The sequence below is a fragment of the Stigmatopora argus genome, chromosome 17 (genome assembly GCF_051989625.1).
Source record: "Stigmatopora argus isolate UIUO_Sarg chromosome 17, RoL_Sarg_1.0, whole genome shotgun sequence".
NCBI classification, from domain to species: Eukaryota; Metazoa; Chordata; class Actinopteri; order Syngnathiformes; family Syngnathidae; genus Stigmatopora; species Stigmatopora argus.
The window spans coordinates 3,853,772-3,867,496 of NC_135403.1; the positions used below are offsets into that span (position 1 = coordinate 3,853,772).

General features: G+C 41.7%; 1 protein-coding gene across 4 annotated transcripts in view; it reads left to right on the top strand.

Annotated features, from left to right (window-relative positions):
• phldb2b (pleckstrin homology-like domain, family B, member 2b) overlaps positions 1-13,725 on the top strand; it is a 50,117-nt gene that overhangs the window by 8,078 nt on the left and 28,314 nt on the right. For 3 of the 4 annotated variants that reach the window (XM_077624299.1, XM_077624300.1, XM_077624303.1), the window contains exons 3-5: positions 703-826; positions 2,496-2,594; positions 4,388-4,471. In XM_077624299.1, coding sequence (XP_077480425.1) covers positions 703-826; positions 2,496-2,594; positions 4,388-4,471 — 307 coding nt within the window. Of the gene's footprint in view, positions 1-702; positions 827-2,495; positions 2,595-4,387; positions 4,472-8,552; positions 8,754-13,725 lie in introns of those variants that run through there. The other variant, XM_077624301.1, reaches the window with a different exon arrangement.

A 13,725-nucleotide genomic window follows, 5' to 3' on the forward strand; every position in this document is an offset into this window, starting at 1 on the left:
GCGAACCATTCACACTCGCATTCATACCTAGGGGCAATTTAGAGTGTCCAATCAGCCTACCATGCATGATTTTGGAATATGGGACGAAACCAGACCACCCGGAGAAACCCCACGCAGGCCCATGGAGAACATGCAAACTCCACACAGGTGGACCGACCTGGATTTGAAACCAGACCACCCGGAGAAACCCCACGCAGGCCCATGGAGAACATGCAAACTCCACACAGGTGGACCGACCTGGATTTGAACCCAGGACCCCTGAGCTGTGAGGCCGATGCCCTCATAAAAAAAAACACGCATATTTTTAAATATAATTTATTAATTATTTTTATTAAACCCTGATAAATTTGAGTGTGTTTTAAGAGAGAATAAAAATAAGAGAAACATGAAACAAAGCAAAGAGCAACAGTATATGCAAAATATGATTAGAAGCAAAGAGCCGCATTCATTTTGGCCAAAGACACATGTTTGCCACTCCTGTTGTAAAGTCTACAAGACACAATGTAGCCAATCTGAAATATTGTCCCGTCCACTGTGTTCTCCCCAAACAAACAAATAGACAGAAGGTCTCACAAACAAATAAATAAAGGGTGGTAAATTATGCTCAATTCTAATTGTCCACTGTGATTCACATTTTATGTGGTTGGGAATGAAATGGTGAATTTATTATTAACAAGATTATACAAATGTGATTGTTTTCAGTCCGCCCCACTTGACCTGGTTGACACAGGGAAGAGCCTCAAGGTCCAAACCGCCACACCTCATCTGGTTAGTTTAGGCAGTGGGAGACTAAGTGTTGCCATTACCTTGCTGCCACTAAAAGAAGGTAAGGGACAAGGAACTCTTTTGCGGTATAGTCACTTACTCCATGTGGTTTGATTCTTCTCTTTGATCCAGCTTGGTGCTTATAACTGGGCTTCACAGATGCTGCATGTGATGTGGTGGGGGAAAATTGTGCATTGGTCTTTGGGTCAAAAGTTCTTGCAAAAAAGCTGATGGCAGGAATGAGTCATAGCATCCTATAATTAGACTGTACGGTAATGGATAATGTCTAAGTACAATACTTTTTGTTTTGGTTACTTAGCGCCTTCTGCAGTTTGTATCTGCATTTTTCTGAATCGCCAAGAACAGTTGTATTTATATACTGTTTTTCAAAAGATAGAGTTCTGACTTTTAAAATACTTCAACACCATTCTCCTCACTCCTCTAAAACTGTGCCTCTCACATTTAAAGGAAGAAACTTGAAAATGACTTTATGACCAAATTTCTATTAAAAGCTCTATGACTATAACATTGTTTTGAAAGCACAGTAGGTATCTTTAATAAATATTGTATTAATTTTCTGATATAATCTTGTTAATGTCTAGGAATATGCAGACAACAGAGCCGAGGCAATCCTGGCTAATTATGCACCCTGATCGGATAACCCAACACCAATATTCCCTCTAAGCTGCATGCGTGCGCAATTGCGCACTACTCTCGTCTTCTCTGCGCAGCAGAAATCATATGGCGCGCAGTAAAAAATAATAATACAATTTTTCCCCATGATGGCGCCGTTTAAGCGGCAGCCAGTGGCAGTAGCTCTGTCCACTCTTATGTTTTTCGTGTTTTACATGAAAAATTGAAGGGAACATTGACATGCACCTGCTTGTGGCAGGTGTGATACTGGTGTGCCCATAGCGAGCAATGATGATGTCGTGACCGGATGATTCGCCTAAAGACGTTTTGCCGATGGACGTTTGACAGACGGACAGGTCGCCGAATGAATGTTCGTTCAAACAGCGTTTAATGATTAAATACAAATACTAGTATTTGTTAGTTTAATGATTAAATACAAATACTAGTATTTGTATTTAATCATTAAACATTGTTTTCAGCTGGATTTGACCGAATTTGAGAGCATTTTGAGCCGTTTGGCGAATGGACGTATATGGACGTTTTTTTGCCTCCATCGCGACATCATCGCTGCCATTGATGGTAGACTAACATTGATTTTTACTATAATTTGGACAACGCCGTCGGCGGGCCGGATTAAAAATCCTAACAGGCCGTATATGGCCCACGGGCCAAAGTTGAAAAACTTGTACACACACGATCCGGGGGCGGGGTGAGCGCGCGAATCCCGCTTCAGCAAAACCTCCGTTCGGCGGAACGTCCATTCGGCGACCTGCCCGTCTGTCAAACGTCCGTCGGCGAAACGTCTTTAGGCGAATCATCCGAGTACCGATGATGTCGCTCACACTGGTACTCAGTGCGCTCAGGGAGGTTGTCTTTCTGCCCAGACCAACGAAAAATTAGAGGGAACATTGCCCAACACCCCACACACACCCAACGTACAAAAATTTGGGGGTGGGATGGTGTCATGTATATACCAAATAGATTGCGCCTGATGCCACGCGCCCACATTGCCTATATCAAAAACCAGCCCTGTAACAGTAGACAATGTTGCAATCACACACCAGGCCCCAAATCTGATGAATTCTGTATCTCAAAAGGTGTAACCCGCATAGGGCGGGAAGATGCCCCAACGCCACAGGATATCACCATTCAGGGCCCTGGAATCGAAGCGGAACACTGCCTCATCTTTAATGAAGGTCATTACTAGTGTATATTCTCTTAGTGACTTCTGATTTTTGTATGTTTTTAAAATATTTCATTAAAAAGTTAAAACAAGAAAATTTACATGACTGAACTAATGAGTTAATAGCATTTTCTAGAAATATTTAGTCAAATCAAATCTATGCTGTCTCTAGAACCAATAACACCAATGTGTGTCATGATTCTCCTCGGGTGCGTAGTGAGACAGAACCCAGGAGGCGAGAAGCAGGCAAGAAAAAGGCAAGGGAAGTGCTGGTACACAACCTTTAATGACGAAATAACATACAAAATAACACAGGGACAAAATGGCAACTAAACTGGGAGGAACGCACACCGACGAAGAGACAAAAACATGACTAACGTGAATGAGACCAAACAAAACACTAGGTAATACTCCCACATTAGACATGTCCGACACAGGGATTTAAATACACACGCAAGGGCCGATTACCAATCACACACACCTGGCCACATAAGGGAAGGGGAGCCTGGAGGACATAAGAGCGGAGCACCGGGCCGGGCGCACAAGAGTGGGGCGCCAGAACAGGGAAACATGGGCGGCTAGCCGAAACGAGAACTAGTGAAATGCTAGTCGGGAAGGGCACTAATGAGCGGCTAGTCATGATGGCCACAAGTGAGCGGCTAGTCGGGAGGGCCACTAGTCAGCGGCTAGTCGGGACATGCACTAGTGAGCGGTCAGCCAGAATGGGTACCTGCGAGAGGCTGCCGTGGTTGTCCCACGCTTGAAGGTGGTCGTCCAAAACCCGCCCTTGAAAGCAGTCATCCAAGTCTCGTACTTAAAAACAGCCGTCGGGAATCGTCGTCCCTCGAAGGCGGGCATCGGGATTTTCCGCTCAAAGTTGACCGCTGGGATTTGCCGCTCGCAGGCGGCCACCAGGATTCGCCGCTCAAAGGCAGCTGCCGGAATTCGCCGCTTGAAGGCAACTGCCGGCACCTGACAATCAAAAACCATCACTGGAATCCGCTCCGCTCCTTTTCCCCCGCCGCGGCGCATGCCGCCACCATTGAGCGGGTGACGTGGTCCGGCGGTCCTCCTCGGCATCATGGCGAGGGCCAATCGGCTGGACGCAACGTCTACCCTAGCCTCCCCACAGACCTCCACACGGAGGACTAGGGTAGATCGCCAAACATGGACCTCAGTAGAAGTTCGCCGACTCATTGTCCAGGGAGAAGGGGTCCACGTAGAGCCGACACCAGGGCGCAGCCCGTGAGAAATCAAAAAGAGAACTTCAACCTCTGCTTACTGGGTTCATGGTTTGGTGGGAGTATTCTGTCATGGTTCGCCTCGGGTGCGTAGCGATACAGAACCCAGGAGACGAGAAGGAGGCAGGAAAAAGACGAGGGAAGTGATGGTGCACAACTTAGGACATTTAATCCAACTAAACTGGGAGGAGCTCACACCGAAGAAGAGGCAAAAATATGACTTACGTGAATGAGACCAAATGAAACACTAGGTACTAATACTCCCCCACCAGACATGTCAGACACAGGGGTTTGAATACACACACAAGAACCGATTACCAATCACACACACCTGGCCAAATAAGAGAAGAGGACCCCCAAGCGACACAAGAGGGAAAACGCACACAATCACCCGGACAGCACACGCAAGGAAAAACATGCACACATCCACTTAAAACCCCAACAAAACGTGACAATGTGACTTCCTCTATTTTCAGTATGCATTGTTACAAAATGCATGAAAATTCAAAAACATAATGGCCAATATACTGTAATAATACATTTGCTTATTGACTTCACTCTTCAGGTGGTGTAGTAACCCTAGACCCTTGTGGTCACCTCTGCAGTCTGGATGGAGTGCAGGTTACAGTGCCCACACCACTCACACAGGGTAAGATCTATCAATCCTAACATTTTCTCCCCTAAGAGATTCGATGAATCCTATATTTAATAAGAGCATTAACGCAAATTCCATTTGAAGCTATTAATTTTTTAGCGTTAAATAATGAGGAGTGGTTAACACGTCCGCCTCACTGTTCTGAGATCAAGTGTTGAACAGTTCAGAGTTAGCATGTTCTCCCGGTATTTAGTACATGGGTTTTTTTCTCCAAAATCCCCAAAACATGCATGGTATCCTGATTTAACACTCAAAATTCTCCATAAATGTGATTGAGTGTGAATGGTTGTCTGTCTCCTTGTGCCCTGCGATTGGTTGGCAATACATTCAGAGTGTAAACCGCCTGCTGCCCATTCAATCATGTGGGAACATGCATTCCTGGAGTTCCAAATATTAAGTCAAACCCTAAACCTCAAAACAGATGTAACATTCACTGGCCTGTGTGCGTATTTAGAGATCTTGCTATATTGGCCACCATTGAATGATTTTAATACCAAGAGCTAGGATACAAATTTGCACGTGTCGTCGATTCATTGTTTTTTTTGTGAGTAGAGGAAAGGGAATCATCTATAATATAGTTGAACCCCTTTCCTCTGCATATAGATTCTATATGGTTATCCTTCATATGTGTCCATGTGTGCATGATTTAAATATGTATGATTTTTTGTAAACTTGTACGGTCTATGTGCAGCATATGCAAGTAAGTGACTGTGTGGTTAACTAACGATATCCCTTTATACTTCATAGCTACAGTACGTAGCATTACAAACCTGTGGTTTTGTTTAAAGCATAATGGTTTGGAACGACAACAGCTTCAATGACTAACATATTACCGCATCTGCAGAGCATGCAGTGTGTTTCAAGTAAGAGATCTGTAACTTACATTTTCACTTTTCCTTTAACTTCTACTAGACATATTGTAGTTAAGTTGTACTTTTCAAGTAACTGCCAGGCCTATTGTCAGTAAGCAGTTCTGTTGAATTGTGTTAACTTGTGACTGTGTCTTTTGGGTTTAAATATTAACAAGCCTGTCTGTTTCCAGTTGTCTGGCCTGAGACAAATATTGACATTGTTTTGCAATGTCCACATAAGGCAGGGGGCATTTTGAAGAAGGCTAAGAACAAAGGGAGTGTGTTTTGTTAAAAATCTTACTGAATGATGGTGCTAAAATTTAAACCTCAGCAGTGAATGGCTTTGTATGATTTTGTTGAATTAGCGCAAACACACCCATCCAGAAAGTTCGTGTTTAGGTGGCAGAAAGTTGTATCCGTTTCTAGTGGGGATTTTGTTTTCGCCAAGGCTGCCCTATGTCACCCATCCTGGTCATAACTTTTATAGACAGAATATCTAGACGCAGCCATGGAATAGAGGGGGTCCGATTTGGTGGCATCAGTACTGCTTTTTTACAGATTATGTGGTTCTGTTGGCTTCATCAGGCCGTGAGCTCCAACTCTCACAGGAACGATTCGCAACTAAGTGTGAAGCGCTTGGAATGAGAATCAGCTCTTTCAAATCTGAGACCATGGTCCTCAGTTGGAAAAAACGTGGCATGCCCTCTCCAGGTCAGGGATGAGGTCCTTCCTCAAGTGGAGGAATTTAAATACTATCTTGGGGTCTTGTTCATGAGTCAGGAAAGCATGGCGCGGCGGATCGACAGGCAGATCGGTGCAGCGCCTGTAGTGATGTGGACTCTGCATCGGTTGGTCGTGGTTAAGAAGGGGCTAAGCTGAAAGGCAAAGCTCTCTATTTACCGGCCGATCTACGTTTCCAACCTCATCTATTGTCACGAGCTGTGAGTCATGACCGAAAGAGCAAGATCCCGGATACAAGCGGCTGAAATGAGTTTCCTCCGCAGGGTGTCTGGACTCTTCCTTAGAGATAAGGTGAGAAGCTCGGCCATCCGGGAGGGTGTGGGAGTAGAGGAGCCAGATGAATTGGCTCGGGCATCTGATTAGAGTGCCCCATGGACCTGTCCCTGGTGAGGTGTTCCGTGTACGTCCCACTGGGAGGAGGCCATGAGGGCGACCCGGGACGCGCTGGGGAGACAATGTCTCTCGGCTGGCCCGGGAACACCTTGGGATCCTCCCTTAAGAGTGGATGAAGTGGCTGGAGAGAGGGAAGTCTGGGCTTCCATGCTGAAGCTGCTGCCCCCATGACCCGACCTCAGATAAGTGGAGGAAGATGAGAGGATTTTGGTACCACATTGCCCCCAAAAAGGTTTTAAATCGTTTTTATACACTAGATTTGTTCTGAATACATCTTGCAGTACATCTAAAGGTAATATAAATTCAGATTAAAAGCGCCATATCACAGATTTTTACACAATTAGTAAATGATAGAATCTTGTCAAAAAGGATTAAAAATCGACAATTAAGACTCATATACACATCCATAAGTATTACAATTTTGGAGAAAAAAATCATTTATGTAACCGTCAGCTTTCTTTAAAAATAATCATGAGGTCACAATAGTGAGTGAGCCAGCAGACGGCGTATGCCTCAATGGAAAAGGAGTATGGCAACAAGTTCTTATTGGTTTTATCCTTCATTCATTCAGTCATTTTCTGAACCACTTTATCCTCACAAGGTTCAAGTGGGGGTGCTGGAGCCTATCCGAGCTGACTTTCAGGCACGAGGCAGGGAACACCCTGAATCGGTTGGCAGCCGATCGCAGGGCAGGAGGAGATGGACAACAATTCACGCTCACACTCATATCTGGGGGCAATTTAGAGTGACCAATCAGCCTACCATGCATTTTTTTGGAAAAGGAAACCAGAGTACATGAAGGAAACCCACGCAAGCCCGTGGAGAACATGCAAACTCCACACAGGTGGACCGACCTGGATTTGAACACAGGACCCAACAACTGTGAGCCGCTGGTTTTATACAAAATTGAAAGTGGGTCCCAAAAACATAAGATTGTATTGTGTTCAAACCGGAGGCTGAAGCACCATAACACAAAACACTGAGTCCTACAAAAAGGAGAGTCCCTGCATGGTTGCACCTTAGGCTCTAGTATTCACATAATATCCACTGAATGGTAAATATCTTATATTTACAATCATCGACTTTACAAACAAACTTGGCAACGGAAAATCTAATAGTTTGACAGCTGAAATTAAAAATTTGATTTTTTTTAAATGGTCCAGTTTTGGCAAGGCTGGCTGAGGTAACAAAGCCTTGTTGTTTTGGTTCCCATGCCATTCACGAGAACAGCTATTCCGGTGTATTTTACAGTGTATTTTATTTCAGTTTAGCCCCCCAAAAATAACCCAACTCGTTGGCCACACTTCGTTTATCACTTGGTTAATGCAATCTTGAGGAAAATATTTGGATTAAAACAACAGAATAAAATACTTACCCGCTGCTACTTCCTTGTATGTGTCCAATCATAATGTATAAAGGAATAATCAGTGTCCGTGTTGTTCCAATTTCCTACACAACACTTATGAAGATGAAAATTTTAATTTTTTGACAAAACGATTGAATTTCTTGGGAAAAAAACAACAACAAAAAGGCTGACTGCCACAGTAATGAAACTAGTGTTAAAGTGCTTAAAGACGCCGTAAAATCCCATTAATCGAATTCAGTAAAGTACCCTTCCACGTGATATGGGGCCTTTATATTAAAATGATAGACATCTGAAATCCCCTAAAAGTAGTGATTGACTGAATTGAATGAATTTGCTACGTATGCTTTACAATTTCCGAAATCCTTTTTGTGTGTCTACAGTTCCCCCCCCCCCCCCCCCCCAAATGGGCCCCTATAGTAAATTTATGGTAAATTAAAGCACTGTACATCAAAGAAGAAAGACACAAAAAAAACTGCAGGGGGTGTGGCTTGAAGCGCTTCATAGCAACCATCGAAAGTACCAACTACAAATAGATGCGGTTTTATATTACCCGTTTCTGTGAGCCCTGTGGAATACAACGCATTTATTGGCGTTAAATTTTTTATTATTATTTTCCAACTAGTGCCTGATCATTCGGATATTTTAACATAGGCGTTACTCAATCAAATTCGGGTTCCGCAACCCCTTTGTTCGCGTAGTTGGTGCGGTCCACAGCTGGATGTAAATCAGTGAACTTTCTTCATCACTCGGAGTCGAAGAATTCCTCGCTTCATGGAGGAGAAAAGCTTGGAAAAGTAGAGCGTTAACTGACTTACATATTTTGTTTTGAATTTTTCTGGAACAAATATCTTGACTTGCCTGGTTCGCTGTGAAAATGCAAAATTAAGGACATTTTCTTCTGTCGTCACTGAATGGGACTCTAAAGGTTAGTATAATGCGGTTTATTAGCTTAAGAGTTACGAGCCTTATTCAAATGCTTTTCTTTCCCATGGTTTATTTTTCAAAACATGAGAAAGCTTATCCAAAATATTAACTTATTTATCTCGGTTGCTATTGTCTTAACCCTCATTGGTTATTTTCGCTACCTTTATTATAGTGTAGTTAAAAATAGCACACCTTACACCTTAACCACAGTTTCTTTGTCTAGCTATGTTATGAGAATACTATGTTTTTGTCTGACACAATAACACTTGATCAATTATGATCATTACGGACATCTGTTGACGTCTTTGTTTTGAACTGACTTTTGCACAGCCAGGCGAACATAGGTTCTAGCTGAAGACATTGATTTTCTTTTTCCTTTCTTTTTTTATGGGGGGTTGGAGAATAAGTTCAACCACTGCCAATTGCCTCAATTGAATCTCCTTTTAGTAGTTCTATCTGTCTCTGCCGGTCATTGGAAACAAATGTGTTGAAATGATCGATCACTGTTCCTTACTTACTTTTCAAATCAGATCAAATAAAAAGCCTTAGTTTTCATTATACACAGCTGCGTATAACGAAATTGGTGGTGCTACTCCACAAAGTGTGTTTTCCCAGTAATAACATAAATAAGTAATATAAAAATATACGGTTCGCAGGTTTTATTTTATGCATTTACGCAATCAATCCAAGTGTGCCATCCCTCCCTTTTTTCCATGCAGGACAGTTACCTTGAATTCACCTGGGGAGGTTTGTGTTAATGGATCCCTGGTTGTTCTCTCTCATGCAAGTGTGTGTCAAAGAGACACAATTGCCCCAGGCTGTGAAGTCTGCGTTCTTTGGTTACCCAATGCCTGAAAACAAACCCTGCTTCATTGTCCTGATTGTCATTATATGTTCTGTAGTCCCCCTACCCCCATTCCCCCTTTCACCTTTCATGTATCAGTCCTGGTCCCCAATTTTTTAGCCTCTTGCCAAACTTGCTTTGTTATCTTTTGTTGAGGTTATCTTGTCGGCTGTTGGATTATTGCCTGATGTGTTTTGCTTTTGGCCACCTGTCTCATTGTGTCGTGTTGGCTGATGGACTGATCGTTTCTGGATAAGAATTTGGAATCTGTGTGTGTGCATGTGTGTGTGATTGCGTCTGCCTGATTGGCTGACCGACCAACTGACCCAATCTACTTCAACTCCCTTGAGAAAGACCAGTCTGTTGCTTTATGATGCTGCCCTAGTGCTGTACCCCAGAGAACCATAATGTGGTTTTAAGGCCAATTTATACTTCAGATGGGAACCCAGTGGTGTGTGTTTGTATGTTTGAGCGTCTTTGTTTTGAATGAATACATTTATATTTACCAGTGGTTGCAACCTGGGACGGCTATATTTTATGATGATATTAAGAAAGCAGACATATATACAATTGTTGTTTAATGACACTGCATTTTTTGCTAAATAAATGGCCTGACCATAGAGTACTAGGGTCAATATGAAAGAGGAAAAAAGTATTTCAAAAAACAGGCTCTGAACAGCAGTTGTAATCTTTCTCTTGAGACCTGTGAAATAGTATTTGTTTAACAATATTATATATTTTTTTTAAACCCAACAAAAGAGACAATTTCCATTTCTGTAGTTCAGTGTTTCCCAACCTTTTTTAAACTGTGGCGCACTTTTTGCTTTGAAAAAATCTCAAGGGACACTACCATCTGAAAATCTTTTAATTTTGAACTGTCGCCTGTTAACAATATTCATTCTCATCAAGGTGTTATCAGCAGGAATCACATAAATCTCCAAAATAATTCCAAAATCAATTTTTTCACACTGACCTAATCTCACCAAAATTTCATGTCTGCAGACCCCGAACAACTAACGGTTCAAGTGAGGCAAAAAAATGTAATGGCATAATTTTATGATTTTTTTCTCCAAATATTACTTGCATGTCCTAATATTAACGCGTAAAAAATGTTGTGCTCACACACATTAATGTTTTATGATTTATTTGAAATGTAATTTTTCACCCATTTTATTAGTCTCTACTGGTTCTTACCTGTTTGGATTTAACTTGCCCTTCTGCTGTGCTGGTTGACGGATGTTTTGGGGAAAAAAAACTATCCAAAGACGATTGCCTTTGACAACTTTTAATTATGTTTTTATAATGCAACAGACAAACGTCGTCCAAGTGGGTGATCGCATGACTCGTGAACACTTTCGGGATGTTTTTTTTTTACCACGAAGACAACAAGTTCGTGAAATTTCTCCAGCATTTCTTTGATTTTTGCTGTTGGAATACTCGCTGCTTCCTCCTCGTCCGCCTTCTCGCTATATTCTTCCTGTATTGCCGAGTGTTCCATCAACTCTAGAGAGTTTGTTTTTATGCCCCTCGACCAACTCGTCATTGTCCTCCTCGCTGACCAGTTCTTTTCATTTGAACTGGTAATAAATTTTGTTTAGCGTTATCTGTTTATATTTTCTCTTTTTTAAAATAAATAAACCGTATTGGCTGCATTGGCCTGCGTTGTGGCGTTTTGTCTTTGATTCCTTGCAGTTTCGTGCATGTCATGTTATGCGCATATAAGCCGTACCCTAGATTCAATCATTTTTTGAGCGACAAATACGGTTTGCATGCGAGAAAATACGGTAAAGGTTGGAATTTGTAGATGACAGGCTTTATCTCCTACTTTTTTTTAAACAATTACTGAGTCACACGGTTCCTCAATGTGGGTGGCAATTTTCCACTTCGCAACAAATTGGATTATTAACAACTCTTTGTGATCTTCTGTGGGCTTGTGTATAAAGAAAATATAACTTATGTGGTGTTTATAATGGCCAATATGAAGAAATCAATTTAAAACTCGGTTATTTTTGGCTCCGATGCTGTCGCGTGCCTCCCGCCTTGCGCCTCAGCCTCTAACATGAACGAACAGGTGCTCGTTAAGTCGAGGGTTTTAATAATATTGTGACCGCTATGCTTCAATTTGCGCCAGGCTTTATTGGTAAGCACACCCATGCCCACACACACAGACATCCCAGCACCAAAGCAAATTCAACGCCTTAACCCTTGCCGTGCCGCCATACAAATCAAGTTGAATTGTATATTCAATAAAATACGGTGGTCGTTCTTTAAAGACTATTTCTCATTGGCAAGTGGTCGTGCGTTATCCTATTGTGAGGACATTTGTGTGCATCATTTTGGGAATATTTTGAAGACAATACAACAGCAAACAGTCCATCGATAGCGAACGTGAGGGTGGAGGCGTGGCAAACCGCCAACCCGGAAAACGAAGGTAACAAAAGATTACAACAAAATTAGAATTCCGTTTTGTGTAAAGTTACATTAAACGTATGTTTGAGTGTCTGTATATATTAATCCAAGATAATTTAAATTTGTTTGTTCCGTTTCCGAGTGCGTTGTCGTGGAAAAAAAACGAACCCCACGCCCCCAAACGTCTCTGTCTCCCGTCGGCGAAATCTGCCCAATTTTAGTTAGATTAAACACATTTTATTACTATTAAACCACTAGTTATGTGTTACTTTGTTAATAGATGGCGAATTAGAAGAAATAAAACTTTTTCCAATCCAATATCCTGTTTTTGGTGTTTTTTCAGAGGGCTGGAATGAATTAATTTGTTTTCCATTCATTTCAATGGAAAACGTCCGCTCGAGTTACGAGAATCTCATCATACGAGCTCAGTTCCGGAACGGATTAAGCTTGTATCTCGAGGTACCACTGTATATCAACATATGTTGTAAGAATAGAATAGATTGTTTTGACTTGATTCATTTCATTCTTTCCTTACTGTTTTTGAGCTGCGGCACACTATTTTTGCTTTGCAAAAATCTCAAGGCAGCCAGCTATCTGAAAATCTCCTAATTTACTATTCTGTCACCAATAGTTACAAAATAAAGTGCAGAACTGCCAACTACTCCGGAATTTCAGGAGTTTACCCGGAAATGCAAGGCGAACTCCGGGACTCCGGACAACCTCCCTAAACTCCGGAAATCCCCAAAAATTGTCACTTAAATTTTTTTGGAAGCAACTATTTCGGAAAAGTACCAAATTTCCCATTTAAATGCCTCGAAATTCACACCATCGCTACGGCTTCCGCCATCTTCATTCAACTGCACTGTAAACTGGAAGAATTCGGTAACGAGAGCATTGTGAATCATCCGAGTTGCAAGTTCTGACAAATGATTCGTCTTGTGCGACCCCCGCGCATATTGATTTTGCGCGAATCGCATTCACTCTGGATAAACTCCGGAAATGGGACAAGGGTACTCCTGAAATAGAGTCAACGGAGGTTGGCAGCTCTGAAAGTGCTTGTTAAAGATTTATCAACAGGAACCAAAGAAACACACAATAAATTCAATATCTAACAGAAAATAAATGAACATTGCTTTAACCAAAACATTGCTACACTATATAGAACCAACAAATATTTGCTCTTTGTTGGGTTATCAATTATGTTGCGCTTCCGTACTGCGTTCTCAGTTCGATTTTCATGTGTGCTCTGGCTGCTTAAATCAGTCTGTTTGGGGGAAAGACAACTTGTGGTTCAACCATTAATTTTTCCTCAGTAAAGTTTACAAACTTTAGAACACTTCATGCACCGTCTACATCCACCATATCCTCTATGCCAGGGGTCTCGAACTCAATTTACCTGGGGGCCGCTAGAGGCCGAGTCTGGGTGAGACTGGGCCGCATCAGGATTTCCACAAGAAAAGCACTGATAAAACTTTCCAACGTTATCAAATATCTTTATTTTTTAACAAAAAATAATGAATTAAATAAATTAACTTAAAGATGAATAAAAAATAAATCAATCAGTAATATAAAACCAAATAATACTAATGAGCATACAGTAGATATACACTGGCTGGCTAAGTAGAGAAAATGAATTATTTTTATTCCGTTTCAAATGTCTGTATTAACAGCTCTTTAACCTTTAACTTTCTGAACTTGAATGGAACATTGAACATGAAAT